This window comes from Platalea leucorodia (assembly GCF_965183815.1).
Source record: "Platalea leucorodia genome assembly, chromosome: 30".
Taxonomy (NCBI): domain Eukaryota; kingdom Metazoa; phylum Chordata; class Aves; order Pelecaniformes; family Threskiornithidae; genus Platalea; species Platalea leucorodia.
In genome coordinates this window covers 379,592-406,004 of record NC_138852.1, presented here as the reverse complement: position 1 = coordinate 406,004, position 26,413 = coordinate 379,592, and the positions used below count along the sequence as shown (strand labels likewise).

The window sequence follows — 26,413 nt, the reverse complement described above, 5'->3', positions numbered from 1 at the left end:
CCAGCAGGACTAGGGAAATGATGGTTCCCCTGTACTCGGCACTGGTGAGGCCGCACCTCGAGTACTGTGTTCAGTTTTGGGCCCCTCACTCCAAGAAGGACATTGAGGTGCTGGAGAGTGTCCAAAGATGAGCAACGAAGCTGGTGAAGGGTCTGGAGCACAAGTCCTATAAGGAGCGGCTGAGGGAGCTGGGGTTGTTTAGTTTGGAGAAGAGGAGGCTGAGGGGAGACCTTATTGCTCTCTACAACTGCGTGAAGTGAGGCTGTAGTGAGGTGGGAGTCGGTCTCTTCTCCCAAGTAACAAGGGATAGGACAAGAGGAAATGGTTTAGATTGGATATTAGGAAAGATTTCTTCACCAAAAGGGTTGTCAAGCATTGGAACAGGCTGCCCAGGGAAGTGATTGAGTCTCCATCCCTGGAGGTATTTAAATGACACGTGGACATGGTGCTTAGGAACATGGTTTAGTGGTGGACTTGGCAGTGCTACATTAACAGTTGGACTCGATGATCTTAAAGATCTTTTGCAACTTAAATGATTCTATGATTCCATGATTCTGTAACACTGCAGCTCTCCTGACTCTGCACTAAGCTACAAATATCTGAGCCCTTTTGTATGTCCTGTCTCAAGACTCTTACATTTTCAGTCATAAAAATGAGGATTTCTATCCCTAAATAGGATACCCACCAGTAGTGATGGTGGAAAATAAAATCCACAAACAAAATTATTATAAAGACTTGCTAAGCCTCTTTTCTGCAGCCCACACAGTCTTCGGAGTCATGAGTGCAGATATTGAACTTTTCCATTAAAGGTGGATTACGACTGACATCCCTTGAGAGCAATGGAGCTGTCACAAACCAGCTCCCATGTAGCCACTGCAGCAGAGCAAAGCTGACTCCTCAGCAGCACATGAGCAGAGGTCCTGCTCGGTACAGCACACTCAGCCAGCACAGACCAGAGAAAGGAAATGCACTTCACTTGGAGGGTATTGCAATGAAAAATGGAGTGGTTTTGCTCAGAGGAGTCTGTCTTGATTTTAACCTGTCCTTTCATTTTTTGAGTAGTGCCCCCATGTCAAGAAACAGCAAATGTCCAACAGCAGCTCTGTCACCCAGTTCCTCCTCCTGGCATTTACAGACAGGCGGAAGCTGCAGCTCTTGCACTTCTGGCTCTTCCTGGCCATCTACCTGGCTGCCCTCCTGCGCAATGGCCTCATCATCACTGCTGTAGCCTGGAACCACCAACTCCACACCCCTATGTACTTCTTCCTCCTCAACCTCTCTGTTCTTGACCTGGGCTCCATCTCCACCACTGTTCCCAAATCCATGGCCAATTCCCTCTGGGACACCAGGGCCATCTCCTTCTTGGGATGTGCTGCCCAGATCTTTCTGCTTTTCTTCTTCCTTGGAGCAGAGTGTGCCCTTCTCACTGTCATGGCCTATGACCGTTTTGCTGCCATCTGCAAACCCCTGCACTACGGGACCCTCCTGGGCAGCAGAGCTTGTGTCCACATGGCAGCAGCTGCCTGGGGCAATGAGTTCCTCAATGCTCTCCTGCACACTGCCAATACATTTTCACTGCTGCTCTGCAATGGAAACGCTGTGGACCAGTTCTTCTGTGAAATCCCCCACATCCTCAAGCTCTCCTGCTCAGACACCTACCTCAGGGAAGCCAGGCTCCTTATTTTAAGTTCTTTGTTAGCCTTTGTGTGTTTTGTTTTCATTGTGCTGTCCTATGTGCAGATCTTCAGGGCCGTGCTGAGGATCCCCTCTGAGCAGGGACGCCACAAAGCCTTTTCCACGTGCCTCCCTCACCTGGCCATGGTCTCCCTGTTTGTCAGTACTGGCATGTTTGCCTACCTGAAGCCCCCTTCCATCTCCTCCCCATCCCTGGACCTGGTGGTGGCAGTGCTGTACTCGGTGGTGCCTCCAGCAGTGAACCCCCTCATCTACAGCATGAGGAACAAGGAAATGAAGGATGCAGTGTGGAAACTATTCGATTACAAGCTACTTCATATTAAGAAGGTGCCCATTGTCCCAGTTGGGTTCCCACAGTATCACAGGAATAGCCTGGACTGACTTTTCTTCATATGTGTCTTTATTTTTCCTTTGGGGAATATTGGGGGGTTGTGGTTTTGTTTATGCCTGTGATAATATTATTCTTGGCCTCCTACCTGCCTTTTCCTGACCCAAAGTCCTCATGTACATATGGATCCAGGCTCCCCGTTTAGATAAACTCAATAAAGAAACTAGTAGAAAATTATTTGTCTCAGCTCCCATCTCTTCACATCTCCTCTGGAGCTGGGGGAACAGCCCCAGCCTGCAGGAGGGGTTCAGGGGACAAATGCCCAGCTGCCTGACGGAGGAGCAGCCCTGGTGGGCCCTATCCCACTACTGCCTGCGCGTTGGGGCTGCTGCCTTCCTGGAGCCATGGCCAAGGACAGCAGCAGGACTTGGCTTTTTCAGTGCTGGTCTCTCCTCAATTCCACGCTGTTCTTCTGTGCCCTTTTATTTGTGCTGCCCCTAAGGTCTCGTGCAACTTGTGACAGTCCTGTTATCTGTACGGTGGCATCCCTGTGGCTGAGGGCAGGAGCAGGCCACGTGAACCACTCTATCAGAGCTGGTCTCCATGCAAGCACCATCATAACCAAAGGGGCTCCTCAGGACAGGGCCAGAAGGCTGGACGCCTCTTCCAAAGCCGGTGTCAGGAATACACCCAATAGAGTTCTCCCTCAGAAGGACTTCTGCTCTTCTGAGCTTCTGATGGATTCAGGGTGACAATCACAGAGTCCCACGGTGATGTGTTAGGGACCAAGGCGTGGATGAAGACCTCCCTTCTTGGTTGCATATGTCCACTGAAAGAGCAACCGGTCTTTGACTTATCTGCCTGATGCTTTCCCACCTGCAGTGGGGCTGATGGCAGATGCCATCCTGAAGAGGAACCGAGAGCTGCCAGGAGAGCCCAGGGGATCTCCAGGGACAGTGTGTGAGTCTGGGTGGGCAGTGAGTGGCACCTCATAAAATGAGTGACCATCCAAGGAGGAGTGTCCCGGAGGAAAAGGTGAACGTGAGGAGCCCACAGGCTAACAAGGGTCCTGCAATGCCAGGAGAGGCTGTGAGGAGACAGCAGGCAAAGGGCCAGAAGACTGGAGAGTGTTTCAGGGCAACCTCTTGGAAACCCCATGGGCTAGATCCAGTGCAGCCATCCCCTGCCCTGTGTGCCATTAGAGACACCCCATGGTCCTGCCCAGCCCTGTCCTTGGCTCCTGAGCAATCAGGGATGATGGAAAAGGGCTCAGCAGCAGTGATCCTGCTCCAGCTGGATCTGCTTCTGACCCTGACCAGCATGGCCAGTGCAGAGTCACTCCATGGCCCCAGGGCACCACAGCCCCCTCCCTCTGCAGAGCAGCAATGCCAGCTTGGGGCCTTGCAGGAACCAGGAATGTCTGGCCAGGCCAGCACAGACATGCTCACCCGGGGAAAGGGTCTCTGGAGAGCAGGGATGACTGTGGAGAAGAGCAAGGGAGCATTTCTGTGGCTGCAGGGGGGAATCCATGAGAAAGAAAAACCTCTTTCTGCAGGCACCCACTGGGGGCAGGCTGCTCTGTCCCCTGGCCAGGACTCCTGTGCTGGCGTGACATGAGGGGCTGACAATGATGGGGCAGAGTCAGTCTGTGGTGGGCATCTCTTGGACCAGAGGCCATGCTTCCTGCAGTTTCCCTAACCTCCATTTCCTCATGCCATGGTGAGCCTCCGGCCCTGGGGCTGATGGGGAGGCCGAGACTCCTCCCTGCCCAACAGGAGCTGCTGTGCCCTTCAGAGGGGCTGGGGCTGTGGGGTGAGTGCCCAGAGCTCTGCAGCACCCTGTGGTGGTGTCGTGGTTTAACCCCAGCCAGCAACTAAGCACCACACAGCCGCTCACTCACTCCCCCCCGGTGGGATGGGGGAGAGAATCGGAAGAGTAAAAGTGAGAAAACTCATGGGTTGAGATAAAGACCGTTTAATAGGTAAAGCCAAAGCCGCGCACACAAGCAAGGCAAAGCAAGGAATTCATTCACTACCTCCCATCGTCAGGCAGGTGTTGAGCCATTCCCAGGAAACCAGGGCTCCATCATGCGTAACCGTTACTTGGGAAACCGAAACGGTCCGGTCAAGGGGTTGAGCGCATCTGTCACACTCTGCCCCACTGTCAGCCCACAGGCACCACCTCAGTCCCTCTGTGCTGGGTGTTGAGTGTCTCCATGGGCCCTCCCCTGAGCCCATGCAGGGACCCCAGTGCATCCCACATCCTGGCTGCACAATCCCAGGGAACCCTGGTGAGGCCCCACTTGGAGCGTAGGTTATGATTGTTGTGGTGGGTTGATCTCAGCCAGACCCACCCTGCTTTTCACTCACTGCCCTCTCCTAGAGGATGGAGAGAAGGAAGGAGAAAAGTCTCATGGGTCAAGAGAATGACACCTTAATAAGAAAAGAAAAAGCTGTGTGTGCAAGCAAAGCAAAAAGAGGAATTCATGCACCAGTTCCCGGGGGCAGGCAGATGTTTAGGCACTTGCTGGGGGGCAGACTCTCAGCACACACAACACTGGCTTGGGAAGACAAACACCATAACAACGAACAGCACCCCTCCCTCCTGCTTTTGCCAAGGTTTTATCGCTGAGCACAACATCCTTTGGTATGGAACAGCCCTTGGGTCAGTTCAGGTTTGCTGTCCTGGCTGTCTTCACTCCCATTTTCTTGCCCCCCCACCCCACAAGCCTACTGTCTTCTGTGGGGGGTGTTTGAGAGAGAAAGCCTTGATGCTCTGCAAGCAGTGTTCAGCAATAGCCAGAACCCTGCAGTGGTATCAACGGCAAAGGGTGTATTCGGAGTGAGGAATAGATTCTCTTGCATGATCTCCATGAGCTCAGTCAGTAGAGCATGGGGCTCTAAATCCCACGGTCATGTGTTCGTGCCCCACGTTGGGTGCCAAAAAGGACTGTTGTGGTTTAACCCCAGTTAGCAACTAAGCACCACACAGCTGCTCGCTCGCTCCCCCACAATGGGATGGGGGAGAGAATCAGAAGAGGAAAAGGGAGAAAACTCATGGGTTGAGATAAGAACAGTTTAATAATTGAAGTAAAATAAAACAGAACAGTTTAATAGGTAAAGCAAAAGCCGCGCGCACAAGCAGAGCAAAGCAAGGAATTCATTCACTGATTCCCATGGGCAGGCAGGTGTTCAGCCATCCTCAGGAAAGCAGGGCTCCATCACGCGTAGCAGTTACTTGGGAAGACAAACGCCATCACACAGAACGTCCCCCCCTTCCTTCTTCTTCCCCCAGCTTATATACTGAGCATGACGTCATGGGGTAAGGAATAGCCCTTTGGCCAGTCTGGGTCAGCTGTCCTGGCTGTGCCCCCTCCCAGCTTCTTGCACCTGGCGGAGCATGGGAATCTGAAAAGTCCTTGACCAGTGTAAGCACTACTTAGCAACTACTTAGCAACAACTTAACACTACTTAGCAGGAACCAAATCATCAGTGTGTTGTTCTCATCATTGTTCTCATGCTAAACCCAAACCACAGCACTATACCAGCTACTAAGAAGAAAATTAACTCTATCCCAGCTGAAACTAGGACAACATCGCTTTGTACCCTGTCCCCCTTCTGTTCCTCCTACTTGACACAGCCTCCCCCAGGTCCTGGAACCTACTCAGCCCTATGCGCACCCCATGTAAGATTTCGCAGACATCCTTGCTCCGGGGTCTGCCAGGGTCTGGACGAGGAGAGAGGTTGAGCAGGGCTGGCCATTCCCCAGTGCAGGCCCTGAGCCCAGCAGGAGGAGGCAAAAATGGCCGTGCAGCAAAACTCACCCATAAACCTGTGGAGAGTGGCCAGTGCTGGACGTGGCCGAATAGGGAGGCCACCACTGGAAGCTCCCTCCAGTCCCATTCCCGAACACATTGTGCTGAGCCCTACTGCCCTCAGCCCATAAAGAATCAAAGCACAGCAGCACGGCCTTGTGGGGGACAACTTCCTCAGCCTGTTCCTGAGCTCAGCTTTGGAAGAAGAGCCCAACCACCAGACACCAGCACTGAGAAAACCCCTTTTATTACAGAGATGTGACATGGGAGGCCACTGTGCCATTGGGCAAGACACATGTGCAAAGACCTTTGGGTCAGACAGACTGGGTTCATGCCTCTGGAGAAGCGGACTGCATGCAGACATTCTTGGAGAAACAGAATTATCACAGATAAAATGCCCAAAGCACAGGAGGTTCCCCAGATACATTGGAAATCACTTGTGAAGAGACATGGGCAGCTCATTGCTGCTGAAAGACTACGGATTGAATGAGCTTCTTCAGTGCGTCTTTGAGCTCCTGGTTCCTCATGCTGTAGATGAGGGGGTTCACTGCTGGAGGCACCACTGAGTAGAAAATAGCCACCATCAGATCCAGGGATGGGGAGGAGATTGAGGGGGGCTTCAGGTAGGCAAACATGCCAGTGCTGATAAACAGGGAGACCACAGCGAGGTGAGGGAGGCACGTGGAAAAGGCTTTGTGGCGTCCCTGCTGTGAGGGGATCCTCAGCACGGCCCTGAAGATCTGCACATAGGACAGCACAATGAAAACAAAACACACAAAGGCCACAAAGACACTAACCACAAGAAGCCCAGCCTCCCTGAGGTAAGAGTGTGAGCAGGAGAGCTTGAGGATGTGGGGGATTTCACAGAAGAACTGGTCCACAGCATTGCCTTGGCAGAGAGGGAGTGAAAATGTATTGGCAGTGTGCAGCACAGCATGGAGAAACCCAGTGCCCCAGGCAGCTGCTGCCATGTGGACCCAAGCTCTGCTGCCCAGGAGGGTCCCATAGTGCAGGGGTTTGCAGATGGCAACGTAGCGGTCGTAGGCCATGATAGTGAGAAGGCAATACTCTGCTTCTACCAAGAAGGCAAACAGAAAGATCTGGACAGCACATCCAACGTAGGAGATGTCCCTGGTGTTCCAGAGGGAATTGGCCATGGATTTGGGGACAGTGGTTGAGATGGAGCCCAGGTCAAGAACAGAGAGGTTGAGGAGGAAGAAGTACATGGGGGTGTGGAGGTGGTGGTTGCAGGCTACGGTGGTGATGATGAGGCCGTTGCCCAGGAGGGCAGCCAGGTAGATGCCCAGGAAGAGCCAGAAGTGCAAGAGCTGTAGCTCCCGTGTGTCTGCGAATGCCAGGAGAAGGAAGTGGGTGATGGAGCTGTTACTGGACATCTGCTGTCTCTGGGCATGGGGATCTGTTCAAGGAGGTAAAAGAAGTCAGAAGTTAGCGCTGACCGCTTTCAGAAAAATCTACTGACTTTCTTATAGAAACCCCTCGAACTGCTTTTCACTTTTAGAAAGAGTTTTGATGAGCTCTGGTTGGTGCTGGCTGAGGGTGCCCCAGGGAGCAGGAGGCTCTGCTGGGGGCTCTGCAGGGGTTAGTCCTGCCCTACAGCAACAGGTAAATAGGAACTCAGGGTGATCTCAGATTAAATCTACTTGTGATACAAAGAGCTTTTCAGCTTTGTCACTCCCAATTCACCTGACTGCAGAGCAGAGCTGTGGGGAGTTTGGGTTGTGCCTTCTGTTCTAGTTGCCCCAGCACAGCTGAGGAGTGGTTTGAATGCAGCAATGCCTGGCATTTCTGCTGCACTGCAAGGGAAACCTTGTGGGTGCTGAGACTGGGCACAGGGACTGTCCCTTAGTGCAGAGTGAGGACAGCCGCTCTGTCCATCAGCCCTGCTCTCAGCTGCCCATGTCTCTGCTGCCTGGAGCTCTTCTTAGCCACGACCCCTTTCTCTGTCCCCACTTCTCCTCCATCTCCATGCTCACAGACCCAATCCCACCTGCTGTGTGCTCAGCTCTGCCCTGCAGACACCTCCTGGCAGCAGGGCACTGCCCAGGGGCATCTCTGTGTGTGCAGGGGCTAAGGAGCAGCTCAGACAAGTCCTGATAAGACCTGGGGTCTCATTGCCTTCTCCAGAGCAGAGAAATAAATTCCCATCTCCCACTGCCCACCCAGACAACCAAGAGTGGAAAAACTCAAAGCAGATTTCTTCCCTTTCAGGCAATCCCCTACCTTGACATCCCTCTTTAGAATGACCCTCTGCAAATGTCCTCTGGGTGATGTAGAAGTCTGAGCAGCCCTGACCCACGCTGCACCCTCTGGGCAGCAGAGGGATCCTGCCCTGCTTCCACCCACAGGTTCTCCCCGCAGCTTTGAAGGGTGCTCCCTGGGTGGGCTGAGTGCTGACCCTGTCAGACGGCAGAGTCGCTACCCTGGTGCACAGCCCGCTGGGGCGTGGTGACCCTGCTCTAAAGAACAACCCTGGGCACCCACAGCTGCACACCGATCTTCAAAACCCCAGAAGAAGGGAGCCATCATGCCCTATCCTTCTGACAGCGCACAGGGAAGTCCTCTTCTGCAGCATGTCCTCCTCCTCTACATTAGAGAAACTGTGAGAGTCCTCCTGAAAATCCCATAGGCTGTGGGATGTAGCAGCCTTTGGAGATCCCTCCAGGAACACCAGCTACATTGTCCTGCAGCCAGGGACTTACCATGTAGAGGGCTGTGAAGATCTCTCCCATGCGGTGAGCTCTCACCATCCTCCCACTCCACACTGCCTTACAGTCTCTCTGCCTCACTCCTCTCCTCTCAGCACTTGCAGGCAGCGCCCTCAGCCCTGCTGCCCTTTGCAGAGGAGCTGCTCCTGGGCAGAGCTGTCTCTCTGCAGTGCTGCCCACTTGCCAGCAGCTCCCTCCATCCCAGAAGCCCAGCCCAGCTCAGCAGCAGAAGCCCAGCCCAAGGCACCACTTTCTCTGCCCCTCTGGGCTCCCTCCAGGTGTCCCTGGGGCTCCAGGGGAACCTGCTGGGAAACAGGCTGAACTCATCACTCATGTTCCCTCCCTCAGCTGCAGAGAGACACTTCCAGCACTGTTGTTTCTCATATTAAGAAAAGACTTTGGCATGAGAAACCCCTTTTTTTTGTCCCATCATTAGAGAGGACACCCAGGAAGGTGACAAGGAAAGATCTAATTTCTTCAAGCCTGGGAGTTATCCTCAGTTCAATGAAATAGGCACCTGGGGCTAGGAAGACATGCAGCTCTATTTTGCCCACACCATGTCTCTGCTTTTGCACCCACGGGGTCTTGGATGCTTGGTACCAGTGTTCATTATGGCGAGTCAGAGCTTGCCTGGTTGCACAGCTTTGTTGCTTCAGCCCAAATGTGCAGCAGTGCCCTCAGCCAGGGGCACAGGCAGGCAGAGCTGGAGCTGTTCCTGAGCAGACAGAGCTGTGACATGATGGCAGAGCTCAGGACAGCTGGTCTTCAAGGACAGCATCCTCCAAGCTCAGCAAGGGTTCAGATGGAAACCCAGTCAAAACTTGAGAAGCAAGGGAGGAGCACCATAAGGAGTGTTTACTGCTTCAGGAACAGTTAAAGAAGAAACAAAGATCCTGTGTGGCCACTGCTGAATTTAGGAAGAGCAAGTGTAGATAGATGTGAGATTCTGTGTGTCCTCTTTGCCTCAGTCTTCCCCAGCAAGGTCTCCCAGGCCTCTGTGACTCAGAGCAGGACTCTGGAGGAGATCAACCAGCAGTGGATGGGGATCAAGTCAGGGATGACTTGAGCAAATGCTTCCCAGTGCATGGGACAGGAGGGGCAGCATCGCAGGGAGCTGAGTGAGCAGGCCAATGTCACAGCGAAGCCACTCTCCTTCCTCTTTCAAAAGTCATGGAGTCTGTGCAAACCCCTTGACAATGGGGGAAATGCAAATGTTACATGCACCTTTCTAAAATCCCCAAAGGATGTGCAGAGGAGCAAATGGCCATGCCCCAGATAATGTTCACCTGGATCCCATTTCTGGGTGTCTGAAAGAGAAGGGGACTGGATCTACCTAGGGGAGCTTGTCTCTCACCATCCTCTTTTCTTTCTGTGATGAAAGGACAGGATTGCTGGACCCAGGGAGAGCAGTGGTTGTCTTTTGACCTGGAAGTTAGTGAAGTTTTCAACATTATCCCTCCACAATATTCTTGTGCCCAAGTTAGGATCTTCTGGTCTGCCTCAGTGGATGAGTAGATGGGTAAATAACCAGATGGATGGTCAGGCTCAGAGGGACATAGTCAATGTGTGGTACTCTGCCTGGAGGCATCTAGCTAGTAGGGTCCTGCAGGGGTCTGTGCTGCAACCTTCCCTGTTTAACGGGCTTTTAATGACCTGGAGGAGATGAGAGAGTGCTTTTTCATAACATTTGTAGAAGACAACACATTGAGGAGAGCAGACACTGCACTGGAGGGCAGGGTGGCCATCCCAAAGGACAAAGACAAGCTGGAGTAATGGGCCAATAGGAACCTCAGGATAGGCAGTAAGTCGTGCCCTTGAGGTCGACTAAGCCCATGTAACGACATAGGCCAGGGACTGCCCGGGTGGGCAGCAGCTCTGTGGAAAGGCTTTGGTGGTCCTTGGGTTGCATTAGGCAAAAGGGAGCAATCAGGAAAGAAGGCCAACAGCATCCTGGGCTGTAGGAGCTGGAGCACAGCCAGTCTGCTCAGCACTTTTCACACCATATCCAGAACATTTTCCTAGGTTTTGACATCCCACAATGCCAGAGAGACCTCAACATACTGGAACCAGCTCAGTGGAGGGCCACCAAGGTCAGTAGGATAGGAGAACTTTTATTGTAAGAAGAGGCTTAGAGAGCTGGGCTTGTTCAGACAGGAGTAGAGAAGATCTTGTGAGAAACATGTAGCAGCATTGCAGGGTTCCCAGGAAGACGGAGTCAGGCTCATGTCCATGACACAAGGACAAGAGGCAATGGGCTGAAACAAGAGAGGGTCAGGCTACATAGAGAGAGAAACTTTCTCAGCATAAGGATAGTCAAGTGCTGGAAGCTGTTTCCCAGGGAGCGTGCACTGGGATCCTTGAATGTGATCAAGATGTGTTTGGATAAAGCCCTGAGTACTCTGATCCTGCTTTGAGCAGGAGGTTGGTCCAGACACCTCCCGAGGTCCCTTCCAGCCTGAATGATGCTGTCCTTCCTTCCCTTTCATGGTTTCCAATTAGAGAGAGAGCGCTCAGGTTCTCCCTGACCCCAGAAGTCATTCACATCAGGTTCAGGGCTGCTTCACAGGTGTCCCCAAACAGTCATGACCACATCCTTTGCTTCCCTTTTCCTTTGCCCAAAGCCAACTTCTTCTCTTTTACTGTCTTTATACCCTCCAAAAATATCAGCCTACAGTGTTAATCCTTTCAGAGCCAGTTGCTCAAGGAATGTCAGCATACATGTAGAGAGTCCAGAAATGACCTGAGCATTGAAGCCATCATTGTGGAAAGAAAGACGAGGCATTTGACCGGTCCTTGAGCCCTGGAATCTGTATGCCATGCCTCCTGACATTCCTGGCAGCACCTAAAATTTAAGCTCAGAGAAATGTGAGTCCTCTTTAAGTGTCCAGGAGACATGGAGAAGAGAGCACGTTTCAGTTTCCCAAATGCCATGACAGTGCCCAAAGCATCATTCCCTTGGATGTTTCTGTGATTTCCCTAAAAACGGCAGGATCTATTTTTTTTTTTTTTTTAAAAAAGCAGGAAGATTATAAAAAGCATGAGGAAGATCCAAAATGCTCAAGGCCTCTTCTGAAGAGTGAGTGGCCCTGAGCAGCAGTGATTGGCCTTGTGTCTGGGAAAGAGGGTTGGGAGAAGTCAGGGAGAAACAAGCTGATGGTGTTAGCAAATCCTTAAAACCATGTCTGAAGCCAGCAATGGAAAGCAGTGGATGTCTGTGGGTGGAGGAGGAAGAAGAAGTTTGTCCTGGGAAGATGGCAGCAAGGAAGGCCCCTCCTGTGCAAATCAGGGATGCTACAGACATTTCCATCACATGTGCATGGCTCAGCCTGACAGATGGGGAACGCCCACTGCTTGGGGTGTCTGTGCTCAGTCATGCCCCGTGAGCTGACCTGGCTCTCCTCCCCTCCCTCACTCCTCACACTTGGGTGGGTGTCAGGAAACCTCCCTGAGCCTGGAGGATGCACAGCCCTCCTGGGGTGAGGTCCCACCACTGCGGGGGAAGAGAAAGGGTTGGTGAGACACATGAGCATGCAGGGAGGGAGCAGTGCAGGTGCAGCAGTGAGTGCATTGAAGGCAGGAAGAAGACTTGACATGTCGGGGGCTGTCATGCTGAAGTGAAATAGGTTGAGTCTTGATTTGGAGGCAGCAGCAGAAGGAGGATGGGCAGTTGAGTGTTGGGATGTGGAGCTAAACAGAGGATTCTAGCATGTCTGGGCCTTGGAACTCTTGGGTGAGAAAGGAGCACTAGCAAGGCTTTGGAAGAAACAGGATGGGTTGTGGGGAACTCAGAGGCATGGGCAAATGCTCAGAAACACAGAGCTTGGTGCTGGACACAAGGAAGCAGGCACAGGCACAGGTCAGTTTAGCTGCGGTGGGGAGTGCCAAGGGCCTTGGTGGGGCTTTGACACCCCAACAGAACTGAGGCCCTTGTCCACTCAGCTATGGCTTCTGTCTCTTCCACTGAGACCCACGAGAGGACATGAGGTCCTTACAGCTCCAGCGCCTTGTTGTCTCCTCCTCACCCACCCTCCATAGAGCCTGGCAGGTGTCCTACCACTGACGTGCGCCTGCCGTCACACACTCCCACATCACAATTTCCCCAGGCAGAGCCCAGAGCATCACAAGAGGGAAAGGAGCCCCCTCTGCAGGGGATGGGGGTCAGGGCTTGGCCATCCTGCTTGGCAAAGCACAGCAAGGGCTTTCACAGTGAGAAAACATCTCGCATCGAAATTTCCTCCTGTGCCAAGGGCCTGTGACTTCATGTCTCCACCAGCCCCCAGGGACAGGAACCTTGTCTGCTCATTCCCTGCATGGTCTCTTCAGTGATGGCCTTCAGCAGGGCCTGCTGACACCCTCCGAAACCTTCAGCTGTGCTTCTTTTACTTCTCTGGAGGCTTGCTCAGTCTTTCAGGAGCTGCAGTTCAGGAACTCGGCACCAGAGGGCTCATTGCCACACAAAGCACCACAAGGAGCCAAGCCTGAGCAGAATTTTCCTTTAGGCTTCAATTCTTATGTGGCTTCTTAGAGAGATTTCAGGAGTGTGGTCAAAGTGAAAAGATGTCAAAGCAAAGAGGCAAAGTGAATCAAATGCTTGATTTAGAATAGCCAATTCTGCATTAATCCCAGCATATTTGGGTTGCAGGAATGTCTTCAAGCAGAGTCTGCACCATTGAGACCTATGGGGATGGACTGGCACAGCCAGCCCCAGCAGGGGGAATCCCCATCTGCTAGGCTGAGGCATGCATTCAAGATGCAAACCTCTGCAGTGCACACTTGTTCCAGGCCTCCAGGCAGAGTGTGACTCATTCTGCATGGCCCTCTAAGCCTCTGTCAGCTCATTTTGCTTTTGCTACCCATCCCTGCAACTCCCAAGCCTAGGAGACCTAGGCTTTGGCATCCTCCCTACATCCTGGGGCAAGGTTTCTTAATTCCTTCTTTGCAGCTTCCCCTGTTACCAGCTCCTGCGTGCTGCCTTTTTGCCCTGGAGCTCCATCAGTTCAGACAAGCAGCCTCACAAGATGAATGTTTTTTTTTTTTTTTCATGGGAACTTGGAGAGATCATTCTTGTCCTTGGAAGAGTGTGTTCTGTAAGGCCTGTCAGATTTTCTTAGATCGTTCACCCTTCAGAGCTGCTTCCCTTGGCACCACTTGTATCAGTCCCTGAGCAACATAAAGTCTTCTTCTGTGGAGTACAACAGCCTGTGCTCTGCTGCGGGTCTTCTTTTGACATCTGGGACTCCCCTATTTCCTGGTCACAGCAGCCGAGGCAGATACTGATGATCAAATCCCTGGGCAGCCCTTCATTGTTGGCCAGGACCAGGTCCAGGTGAGCATCACCCTTCTTGGAGCACCTGGCAGCTCTGCTAAGAAGTCATCCCACGATCCTCCGGACTGTTGGCACCCTCTTGCATTGCCTGGCCACTGAATGCCAGGGCACTTACAGCTCCCCATAGAAACCTGCGCATTAACCTGGAGACTTCTTTGGGTTGCTGTCAGAAGACTTTTTCGGCCTACTCTGCCTGATCAAGTAGTTGGTAACTGCCAAGACACCGTCACCCTTACTCACTCCTCCGCTCATCCTCACGCACACAAGCTAACTCAACCTGTTGCCCAGCTGATAGAGGAGCTCCATATATCTGAGCTGCTCCTTCACACAGGGGGCATCCCCCACCCTCACCCTCCCTGCCACTCCTAAGCCTCTGATCTGAGGCCCCTTTCTGTGGCCAGTGGAGAGAGATCTGTTAAGTGGTGAGCATACGGTCACCCACCTTCGGATGTGATGAATCGTGAATGGGAAACGTTTCTCTTCCCCTGGGTAGCAGGAGGAACCAAGAGAAGGTGATTTGGGAGGGATTCATCTCAGACAGCTGTAAATGTCTCCACAGAAGCCATTTGCAATGAGTCAGTCTCATCAATCAAAAGAAAGAGGTACTTTCAAGGTAAAATTTGTCTGAGCTGACTAAGACTGGCAACCCACAGAACAGGTACTAACCTCCTGGCTGTACAAAAGAAAGAACTGGTTTCAAGTACAGCAGAAGAGTTCTTTTTTCCTTTAATGAAGTCCTCAACGTGAACTGGGATGCTTCTTTTCTTTATTTATGTGCATTTTCAATTTAGTCGCTAAAAAAAAAAAAAAATCCATTATTCATCCTGCTCAATTGCCAGGGAGGTGGACAGTTATTTAGGGGACTTCTATCCACTTAAGGAAGTGTGGTATTTGCTGTCCACATCCATTACAGTGAGGAGATGCTGGTCCTCAGGCCATGCTGCTCATAGTGCACAACTTCCATGTCTCCTGGGTCTCATCTGGCCCCATGAGCATTCCCTGCAGCCCAGACACATAGTCCTGTACTTCTGTGTTTCATCCACCCCGAGTACATGAAATCAAGTGAGGTCTGTATGGTGTGCTTTGTTTTGTTTTGTAGGCTGCCAGTAAGGATGTTCTGCATTCACGTGTGGTGTGAAATACAGTTTGGTGTCTGCGTAGACTAGAGGAAGCAGCGCCTGGCACAGCCTTGTTCCTACGCCTTGTAAGGAAGAGCTCTTGGAGGGAGCTGTGCCTTAACTCTAGGGAGCACTTTCCTGAAGGAACGATGCCCACAGCTGCACCCAGCCCTTTCCCTGGCGTGAAGGAGGTGGATAAGGTGATCAGTCTGGAGAACATGCCGTTAGAGCAAGACAAGGGCCTCAGGTATTTGCTGCCTAGAGGTACCAGTGGGTCAAACCTAAGCTATCTACCCAAAAATACGAGAGCCATTGATGCACAAGTGGCTGTGGGCAGGATTTATCACAATAACATGCCTGAAACAGCTAAACTAAATCATCACCTGTGATTTCAAAATCTCTTCACTGAAGAAACATTGGTGGCACTCTTTGCCAGCTTGGATGGGATGGGATACATCCCACTAGCTTGGGCATGTCAGCCTACACTCATCCATCTTAGTTTTCTATATTAGTAACATGTGTGCCAGCTTGATGGAATCGTTTATGTATTTCAGTGTTTCCATGTCTTGGCAGGGAAGTTATTTATACAATGCAAGAAAACTCTCTCAGTTCAAATGCAAAGAAATCTCTCACATTGCATGACAATCCCATATTTTCATTTAAATGAATGAGCAAATAATGATTTTGATTCTCTTTCCAAAAAAGAACATTTTTCTTGCCAATCATGAGTGAAAAGTAATCCAGGAAAATTACAAAATGGCAAGATTGTGACAGGGACTAGAGGAGACGTTTCCGTTTAATTCTGGAGAGACCTTAAGGTACAGTTGTAACCCTCGTGTCTTCAAAGGATGGCCCCCGCTGAGCAAGAGTCCCTCGCTTGTGCAAATCACCAGACGTTGCCCAGCACGTGGGTCAGTGCACCTGGCATTAGGTATTGAAAAGTGAAGCTGCCGAGCCTGGGCTAAGTACAGTTCCCCTGAGGTGCTATAGACCTCTATAGGAGGAGATGACACCATCCTCTGTACTGCTCCTTCCTCCCCGCTGTCAAAGGAGACCAGGCAATGAACTCATCATTTTAGACATTGCAGTCATAAAAGTCTGTGTTGGAATAAGTTAATCCCCCTGAATTTGCTAGATCAGCTGAAGTATTGGGTGTGGGAGCATTGCGTTAAGGACTGGACATTTACTTCAGCAGACCTGATCTGGAGACAGCTGCCTTGTTACTCAAAACTACATTTCTGACCAATATTCAAGATTTTGCACCAAAGCGGAAGAGAGGTAATCCGAGGCAGTTAAACTGGACTTGATTTCAGGCATGTTTTTGTTCTAACCAGGAGGTTAATGGAGATGTAAGCGCCACTTGGTAGAGAAATAAAGCCATTATTCTTCTTTTCATTGTGTTCCACCTCTTTTCTGTCATTTCCTAAAGATGAAGAGGTTCAACAAAGATCTGCCACCAAAATAATCAGGAAAGCAAGGAGAAGTTGCATCAGAACTGGCGGAGAGTGAAGCTTGTTGAGAATTGGGTGTGCCATGGAGGGCTGAAGCCCTCTGCTTGTTGCTTTCTGTCTCGGTTTCCACACGTAGAAAATGCCATTGTGGTATTCACCAGGGTTTGTAAAGTGCTTGTAGGTCATTTGAAAGGCATTGCTAGGTAAGGCCTTCTTATGGTGATCTATTGCAGGAGAGAACCTGGTGTGATATTCATTTCAGGAATCTTTACACTGCTAAGGAAGAAAGGTCTCATTCCTGCAAATATATCATCATGTGTTTGCGCTCCCCACCGCTCTCCCCTTCCAAAGTCCACTTACAAAAACTCTTCTTAGGTGGAAAGCTGTTGCCTGAAGATGATCACCTTTCTCTTCAAGCCTGCCTTGAGGGCGTCTTTCATCATCTGGTTCCTCAGGCTGAAAAGAAAGGGACTCATCAAAGGAGTTACCACTGTGTTGAGAAGGACCACTGCCTTGTTGTAGGTAATGTGGTGACTTGAAGGCTGGACATACATGAATGTGCAGCTGCCATAGCCCAAGATGACAATGGTGAAGTGAGAGGAGCATGTAGAGAATGCCTTGTGCCGTGAGGAAGCTGACGGCAACCTCAGTATGGTGTTAATGATGTCAAGGTAGGACACTGCTGTCATGCCCAGGGAGCCAAGTAGGATGATGGATGAGGCCATGAAGGTGATCAGCTCAAGAATCTGTGTTTGTGCCCGGGACAACTTGATCCAAAGCACGCTGTCGCAGAAGAAGTGGTCAATATGATTCGCATTGCAGAAGGGCAGCCTGGGAAGGAAATGGCTTTGCTGCCCATCAGCAAGTTTCCTATGGCTTTGGGTATGATGGATGTAGCGATGAAGATGTCCAAGCAGGAGAGGTTACAGAGGAAAAAGTACATGGGCCTGCAGAGGTCTCTTTCAATGCAGAACGAGGGCAATGATCAGCAAGTTTCCCACTAAGATCACCAGGTACAAAGCCAGAGGAGGGTTTACCATTAGACGCTGATGATGGTGGCGGGAGGGGAAGCCCAAGAGAAGGAACTCTGTGACAGTTGTGCGGTTCAACATTTCTGCATCGGAGCTGCAGTGAGCAAGGGCAGATGGTCAGTGGAAGAAACAATGCTTCAGGAGGTTACAAGAAGATGAGACAGAGCGAAAGAATGTAGAAGGACGAGAAAAGGCATTCACGGAGACATTCACGCAAAGGCTGGAAGGAAAACAGAAGAGAGGAGAGAATAATCAACCTAGGGCAAGAAGGCCCCATTTTATGCCCTAGGAGCAAATGTAGTATGGGGGTTAGAGCAGGAATCCACCATAAACACGATGCAAGTTATTGTATTTGAGCTCTTTACCCAACAGTCCCTTTACAGGCAGTGGGGAAGAAATAGATGTTTCTCAACCGGTTTTATTCTAATCTATTTAAAGGTATCCTTTAGGATGAGCTACAATGCATTCTAGTGCAAGATAAAACAGCTCAGCCAAGTGCCTTTAACTTTTTGACTAGGACAGAAGCAGAGAGAAGGCGGCATGAAGATGGTGACAAATGAGGGGGCGTGTGGGAAGTAAAGGTAAGAAGGCGAGTGAGAGAAGAGGGAAGTTTTATTCCCTGGGAAAGGTTTGGTTTTCAGGGAAAGTCAGAGCCAAAGAGGGAGAAGACAAACATCCCGTGTTTAAAACTAGTCCATTTTCAGGACTGTCCTTCCATCCATGCTTGAACTTTGTCGGGTAGAACAGAAAGCTTTATAAACAGATTCCTCCTCTGTCACTGACAACTTTCTTGCTGAAAAACAGTTTTGATAAACCTTTCTGGCTGTCAGAGGGAAAAAGAAAAGAAGATTTGAAAAGCAGCAGAGAAGAGGGGAACAAACAAAGGTAAAACCTAAGAGCATAACAAGATTTAAAAAGATGGGGGGAGAGGGAGGTGGAGAAGGGAAATTCATTCAGTTGGGGGATAAAAATTACCTTGTAAAGCAAACAAATAAAGAAACTAAACAAACTAATGAGAGACTGAGCCTTCTCTCTCCTGTGGTGTTTGGGGTTTTGTTTCTTTTTCTGTTTTTCTTTTCTTTCCTGTGGAATGAAGCCTGGTTTGGTAAGGAGTTCATTCTTACCAAGTCAAGAATTTATTATCTGAGGGCTTGGAAAGTTTGAATTCTTGGTGCAGCGCTTCTTTCCAAACAGCCTTCCCCTATGCGGGCCATCTCCTTCCTGTCCTGCTGGTTTTGCTCACAAAACCTACACAAGCCTGAAAACCGTAGACCCATCTGGCTCTGTGCAGCTTAGCTGAGATGGGCCAACAAGCCCACATCAAAGGAAGGGGCAGAGATCCTGACACAGGTCTCGCTTCCCGAGAAATATCACAGGGAAAGGAGGAATATCAAAGGAGGGTAGCAGGTAAGAAGGCAGGCAGGCCAGGAATTTAAAAAACAGCCAAATCAATGAAAATCAAGGTGAAATGTGACAAACCACTGACATGAATCTATGATGTGCTGGGAGCATTAGCCGGGGGAAAGAGAAGCCCAGCAGACTTTGTGTGAAGCACCATCTCCTTTCCTCCCACAACCCCTAAAGAACAGTCTATCAGGGCTCCTTTCAAGGCCCTTGTAAAGCCTTTGTGGGTGAGCTGGGAATGCCATTTGTGCTGAGGCACTTCCTCCAGACCGAAGGAGTCTCCCATTTTTCTTCCCCTTTTGTGGAGAACATTTCTAAGGCCTTCGGTATGTTCCCCAAGGAGTCATGGCCTTGGGCGCTAAAGGGTTCCTCAGCAGAGCAGCTCTGAGAGGGTGAGGGGAGATTAATGACAATGATAGCTGGCAGCGCGGTGACCTAATCCCTGCAGAAGTCGAGACCCATTCTGTGAAGTATTCTGTGAGGGAGAAGCACCAAATCTTAAAAGGTGCTGTCAAGAGATGTTTAACAGTGAAAGCAGCTTCTGTGGAGTGACTTCCATGCTACCTGCCTTGTCTTTACAATGTTGGACACCTAAAGGATAGGTGGTTTTTAGTGTCAGAGTAATCTCCTTAGTTTTCCTTGGGTTTGTCAATGAAGTTCAGGACACAGTTCAACTTATTGCAGAAATGGGTTTCTAAAGGTAGAGGAGAGGAGTCGATTCCTCTTCTGCACTTGCAAGGGGAGCCCTGACTGACCAGTTGACACCTGGCCTCTTCATTGCAGACCTCTGGGAGATTTGCAGAGATCATTCCTTGCTGCCTAAGGGCCACCTGACTGTCTCCTTCCAGTCCAGAAGGAAGCCAATGTCCTGAGGGTTTGGTGCTAAAACTGGCAACATTGTGAAGGCCTCTCTGCCCATCTTAGTGCATCTGAAATAGGACAAGGTATCTCTCTTTGGGTGGAATTGTTCCTCTAAAGCTAAGAGAGAGGAATCTCATTCTTCAAGGCTTTGGGAGTCTCCTTCTTGATGGTATTGAAGAATACTTTCCTTCTCCCTGAGTACAGATAGCCTCTTAGTCCCCCTTTCTCCACAGGGCTCATGAAAACAAGACCTCCTTTGCACTCCGTGTGGGCAGGGCAGCCCCATCCTCTGGCGCTGTCTGGCAGAGCACAAGCCTCTGCCCGTGGATTTCTTCCTGATCTCCTGACTTCGCAGTGGACTGGATGACCCTGCACTTGTCTAAGCTGGGCCCCAGATCACTTCTCCTTTCAACTCATTTCTTCCTTTCCCAGTGCAGGCAGGGGGTGTAGAGCAGGGGCTGATAGAACCCACTGCTCCCTCCATTTCATATACAGAGTTTATGTTGCTGTAGGCATGATAGTCAAGGGAAGGTTTAAAGGGAAATTGGAAGGAGGCCATTGCAGTGGCTCTGCGGATCGGTAGAAGAGATGTTTCCCAAATTATCAGAGTCATAGAATCATTGAAGCTGGAAAAGACCCTTTAGATCATTGAGTCCAACCATTAACCTAGGGCTGCCAAGTCCACCACTAAACCATGTCCCTAAGCACCACATCTACCCATCTTTTAAATACCTCCAGCGATGGGGACTCAACCACTTCCCTGGGCAGCCTGTGCCAATGCCTGACTACCCTTTTAGAGAAGTAATTTTTCTTAATGTCCAATCTAAATCTCCCCTGGTGCAACTTGAGGCCATTTCCTCTTCTCCTATCGCTTGTTACTTGGGAGAAGATATCGACCACCACCTTGCTGCAACCTCCTTTCTGGTAGATGTAGAGATCGGGATGGTCTCCCCTCAGCCTCCTCTTCTCCAGGCTAAACAACCCTAGTTCCCTCAGCCGTAAGACCTGTTCTCTAGACCCTTCACGAGCTTCAGTGCCCTTCTTTGGACATGCCCCAGCACCTCAATGTCTTGCTTGTAGTGAGGGGCCCAAAACTGAACACAGGATTCGAGGTGTGGCCTCACCAGTGCCGAGGGCAGGGGGACGAGCACTTCCCTACTCCTGCTGGCCATACTATTCCTGATACAAGACAGGATGCTAATTGCCCTCTTGGCCACCTGAGCAGACTGCTGGCTCATGATCAGCCGGCTGTCGACCAGCACCCAGAGGTCCTTCTCCACTGGGCAGATTTCCAGCCACTCTTCCCCAAACCTGTAGCATTGCATGGGGTTGTTGTGACACAAGTGCAGGACCCGGCACTGAGCCTTGTTGAACCTCATGCAGTTGGCCTTGTCCCATCGATCCAGCCTGTCCAGATCCCTCTGCAGAGCCTTCCTACCCTCCAGCAGATCAACACTCCCACCCAACTTGGTGTCGTCTGCAGACTTACTGAGGGTGCACTTGATCCTCTCATCCAGGTCATTGATAAAGATATTAAACAGAAATGGCCCCAGTACTGAGCCCTGGGGAACACCACTTGTGACCAGCCACCAACTGGATTGAACTCTATTCACCACCACTCTTTGGGCTCGGCTATCCAGCCAGTTTTTTACTCAGCAGAGAGTAAGCATGTCCAAGCCATGAGCAGCCAGTTTCTCCGGAAGAATGCTGTGGGAAAGAGAATCAAACGGTGTCAAACACGCAGTTGTGCTGGAGAGCCCTGGCATCTCGCATAGCACCACAGGCCTGTATTTGGCCGTTGTGTAGCTGCCCTGAATTAGGTTAGGCAAGGTAGGGATGTCCATGGGCGTTGTGCCTGTCGTGGTTTAACCCCAGCCAGCAGCTAAGCACCACGCAGCCGCTCGCTCACTCCCCACCAGTGGGATGGGGGAGAGAATCAAAAGGGTAAAAGGGAGAAAACTCGTGCGTTGAGATAAGAACAGTTTAATAATTGAAGTAAAATAAAATAGAACAGTTAAATAGGCAAAGCAAAAACCGTGCACGCAAACAAAGCAAAACAAGGAATTCATTCACTACTTCCCATCGTCAGGCAGGTGTTCATCCATCTCCAGGAAAGCAGGGCTCCATCACGCGTAACGGTTACTTGGGAAGACAAACGCCATCACGCCCAATGTCCCCCCCCTTCCTTCTTCTTCCCCCAGCTTATATACTGAGCATGACGTCATATGGTATGGAATAGCCCTTGGGCCAGTCTGGGTCAGCCCTCCCCCTGGCTGTGCCCCCTCCCAGCTTCTTGTGCACCCGGCAGAGCATGGGAAGCTGAAAAGTCCTTGACCAGTGTGAGCACCACTTAGCACCTATTTAGCAACAGCTTAGCGCTACTTAGCAAGAACCAAAGCATCAGTGTATCATCGACATTGTTCTCATGCTAAACCCAAAACACAGCCCCATACCGGCTACCAAGACGAAAATTAACTCTATCCCAGCTGAAACCAGGACAGTGCCATTACAGTCCATGGTGATCTAGTATATGCAGCTGATGGAGAAGATGGCTGATGGCTATGGCAATGGCTACATCTGCCCCCCCGACTACCTCAATAGGCTGCCCTGAACATAAGGAGTAGGGAAAAGTTCAGATGTCCTAAACATGGGCATCTGCTGTTGGCCAAAGGAAGTCCCCTCTAAGCTCAAAGATGATGCCTCCAGATACTGCCTTCTCTCTGAACCGCTGCATTACAGCTTGCAGTTACCTGCACATATCTTGGATGACACCCCAAATGTCACCAGGTGTTTGAGTCTGAACAGCTCATTCCTTGCCTCCATCCCCAGCAATTACCATGGGAGCTGAGACAAGAGGCTCCCAGGCACCAGGTTCCTATTTTGTGTCCACCTGAACGGAGGCAAGAGGAATCCCACCTCCTGTGGGTTTGTGGCAGCCGCAGGTGAGAGTTGAGTGCCCTTCCAGCCCCAGGACTACAAACAAAGGATGAGAAGCCTCAATTGACTCAGCTGAATCCCTTCCCTCAGCAGGGGTAAAGGAGCTCTGTCACTGTCCAGGTTTCCTGTCCCATACCAGAAGTAAGGAAAGGTGATTCTCATGCCCAATTCTCTCTCTCTGATAGGAGAAATTGCTGGAAAGAAGTATCATCTCTCCAGAGGTGGGAGAGGGACCACAAGTTATTTACTTCAGCCTGTTTCACAGCAGGTTTCCCTGGAGCCCCAGGGACACCTGGAGGGAGCCCAGAGGGGAAAGAGAAAGCACTACTTTGGGCTGGTCCTCTGCTGCTGAGCTGGGCTGGGCTCCTGGCATGGAGGGAGATCATGGCGAACAGGCAGTGCTGCAGAGAGACAGCTCTGCCCAGGAGCAGCTCCTCTGCAAAGTTCGGCAGGGCTGAGGGCACTGCCTGCAGGCACCGAGGGGTGAGGAGATAAGTAACAGAGAGGTTAAAGGCAATCAGGAGTGGGAGGACAGGTGAGAGCTCACTGTGGGAGAGATCCTCACAGCCCTTGACACGGTAAGTCTCTGGCTGCAGGGCAATGCAGATGGGTTCCTGGAAGTGTCTCTGTGACCTGGCACATGCCACAGCAGATAGGACCTGTCAGGACGGCTCTCCTGGGTTTTCCGGTGTGGAGGAGGAGGACATGCTCCGGAGCAGGGCTTTCCTGCTGCACCATCAGAGGGACAGGGCATCATGACTCTCCTGGAGATGGCTGCAGGGGTGTGAAGCCAGGCCTGCAGGCAGGGGTGTCCAGGGCTGTTCTTCTGAGCAGTGTCCCTTGTGCCCCAGGGGGCTCTGTGCCGGGGCAGGGACTCTGCTGCCTGCCAGGGTCAGTGCGCAGCCTGCCTGAGGTGCTCCCTGTGGGACTGTAGGAAGCTCTGGGTGGAAGGAGCAAGCCCCAGCAGGGCAGGGCAGGGTGCTGCATGGGTCGGGGTCGCTCGCAGCTCCAGATCATGCCAGGACATTTCCGAGGGGACTTCTCAAGAGGAAGGTCAAGGTGTGATTACATGAAAGGGAATGAGTTTGTGCTTTGAGTTTTCTCCTCCTGTTTGGCTGGGTGGGCATTAGGAGATGGGGATTTTTTTCTCCACTCTGGAGAAGGCGCTGAGACCCCAGTTCTCATTAGAACTTTTCTCAGCTGCTCCTTAGGTTCTGCACACACAGAGCTGTGTACGCGGAGTGCCCTACTGCCAGGAGGTGCCTGCAGGGCAGAGCTGAGCACACAGTGGGTGGGATGGGCTCTGTGAGCACTGACAGGGAGGAGACATGGGGATGCAGAAACAGCTGCTGGCAGGGAGAGCTCCAGGCAGCGGAGGCATGGGCAGGGAGTGAGAGGGAGCTTCTACCAGAAATGCTATGGGAGGGGGGATTCAGCATCTCCCTGCCATTCCCTGCAGTGCAGACACCTTCCCCAGAGCAATGCCTGGTCTCCTCTCCCACCCAGCAGATACTCCCACCCTTAATGTCACAGGGACTTGATCATGACCTTCCTTCCCAGCAGCCCAACCACAGAAGAGGAGAAACCCTCAAGTGTCTGACTGTGTCTCCCTGTCCTGACTCCCTTGGCAGGAGTACTTTGGCATTTTCCCCTCTTGTCCCTGCTGCCCTTGTCCTTCCCCTTGCAATCACTGGTGTGGCAAGCGAGGATTAAGGTGCAGCTCAGACAGCAATGCTGCGTGTTCTCTCGTGCAGATGGATCCATGGAGGAAGAGCATCCACATCCCCTCCTAGTATTGGGGCCCTGGGCAGTGCAGTGTATGGGTCTGGGAGGGAGCTTACCCTTCCTCCAGGACACCCCATCTTTATGACATTCAGCTGCTTCCCTGGGAGGGTGGGGGTGGGTCCTGCTCAGCTGCAGGCTGCCCTCCAGAAGGGCACATCTCTCTGATGGTCTCTCTGTGTTATCTAGCAGCCCCGTGGAGAAGACACCTCGATGCTAAGGGTATGGAAATGCTGCTGAACCGTGTATGCAGGCAGCTGTAACGAGCCCCCTGTGTCCCTGGCTGGGAGGGCAGCGCTGAGATCCTCCTCACGTGCAATGAGACAGGATGAAGGGTCTGGAGATCTGCACTTGGAAAGGAGATTCCTCTGCTCTCAGCAGTGTCTCGTTTCTTCTCAGGGAATATGTGAGTGCGATCGTCCTCCAGTTGAAAGAGGTGCCAGCACAGGGCAGCTGAGACCAGGACTGATGGACAGACTGGTTCTCCTTGCCCTGCATTAAGGGACAGTCCCTTTTGCCACTCCGGACCCACAAGGTTTCACTTGGAGTGCTGCAGAAACTTCAAGGATTTCTGCCTTGAAAAGACTCCTCGGGTGCGGTGAGGAAACGATAACAAAATGAACAAAACAAAATCCCCACAGTGGTGCTCTGCAGTTGGGAAAATTGGACGGGACAATGCTGGAAAGCTTTCTCATATCACAAATGGCTTCAATCTGAGATCACCCTGTGTTCCTATTTACCTCTGTCTATAGGGCAGGACTGACTCCTGCAGAGGCCCCTGCTCCCAGTGGCACCCTCAGCCAGCACCAGGCCAAGCTAATGACAGGGACCCGCTGAAGGTCTTCCTGAAATGGGAGAGGCAGGTGGGGACAGGGCAGAAGTGTTTCTATGAAAGTGAGTTGGTTGTTCTCAGAAAAGTCTACTGTAACTTGTCACTGTCTTTTCTTCCTATGACAGTGCTCCGTTCCCAGAGGAACGAAATGTCCAGCGGCAGCTCCATCACCCAGTTCCTCCTCCTGGAATTCACAGACACACGGGAGCTGCAGCTCTTGCACTTCTGGCTCTTCCTGGCCATCTACCTGGCTGCCCTCCTGGGCAACGGCCTCATCATCACCACCGTAGCCTGCAACCACCGCCTCCGCACCCCCATGTACTTCTTCCTCCTCAACCTCTCTGTTCTTGACCTGGGCTCCATCTCCACCACTCTCCCCAAATCCATGGCCAATTCCCTTTGGAACACCAGGGCCATCTCGTACTTGGGATGTGCTGCCCAGCTCTTTCTGTTTGTCTTTTTCATTTCAGCAGAGTATTTCCTTCTCACCATCATGGCCTATGACCGCTACGTGGCCATCTGCAAACCCCTGCACTATGGGACCCTCCTGGGCAGCAGAGCTTGGGTCCACATGGCAGCAGCTGCCTGGGGCACTGGGTTCCTCTATTCTCTCCTGCACACTGCCGATACATTTTCACTCCCTCTCTGCCAAGGCAATGCTGTGGACCAGTTCTTCTGTGAAATCCCCCAGATCCTCAAGCTCTCCTGCTCACATTCCTACCTCAGGGATTTTGCGATGCTTGTGGTTAGTGTCTGTTTAGTGTTGGGATGTTTTGTTTTCATCATGCTATCCTACGTGCAGATCTTCAGGGCTGTGCTGAGGATCCCCTCTGAGCAGGGACGCCACAAAGCCTTTTCCACGTGCCTCCCTCACCTGGCCGTGGTCTCCCTCTTTATCAGCACTATCATGGTTGCCTGCCTGAAGCCCCCCTCCATCTCCTCCCCATCCTTGGATCTGGTGGTGGCAGTTCTGTACTCGGTGGTGCCTCCAGCAGTGAACCCCCTCATCTACAGCATGAGGAACCAGGAGCTCAAGGAATCCATTAAGAAAATATTTTCATGGAGGTTTGTCAATATTGATAAACTTTCCTTCACTCTCCACAAATGA

The 26,413-nt window shown here is 51.4% G+C and overlaps 2 protein-coding genes across 2 annotated transcripts; one reads left to right on the top strand and one right to left on the bottom strand.

Moving 5' to 3' along the window:
- Window positions 1–1,086: 1,086 nt before the first annotated feature.
- On the top strand, window positions 1,087–26,413 carry LOC309601275 (olfactory receptor 14A16-like; the record flags this gene model as incomplete). The annotated part of the gene is made up of 2 exons (XM_082334235.1): window positions 1,087–1,414; window positions 25,776–26,413. 2 exons carry the CDS (start codon window positions 1,087–1,089, stop codon window positions 26,411–26,413), a joined length of 966 nt encoding a protein of 321 aa, XP_082190361.1.
- LOC309601258 (olfactory receptor 14A16-like) lies at window positions 6,296–7,231 on the bottom strand (the record flags this gene model as incomplete). Its single annotated transcript, XM_082334222.1, has 1 exon — window positions 6,296–7,231. The coding sequence occupies one exon, from the start codon at window positions 7,229–7,231 to the stop codon at window positions 6,296–6,298; it is 936 nt and encodes a 311-aa protein (XP_082190348.1).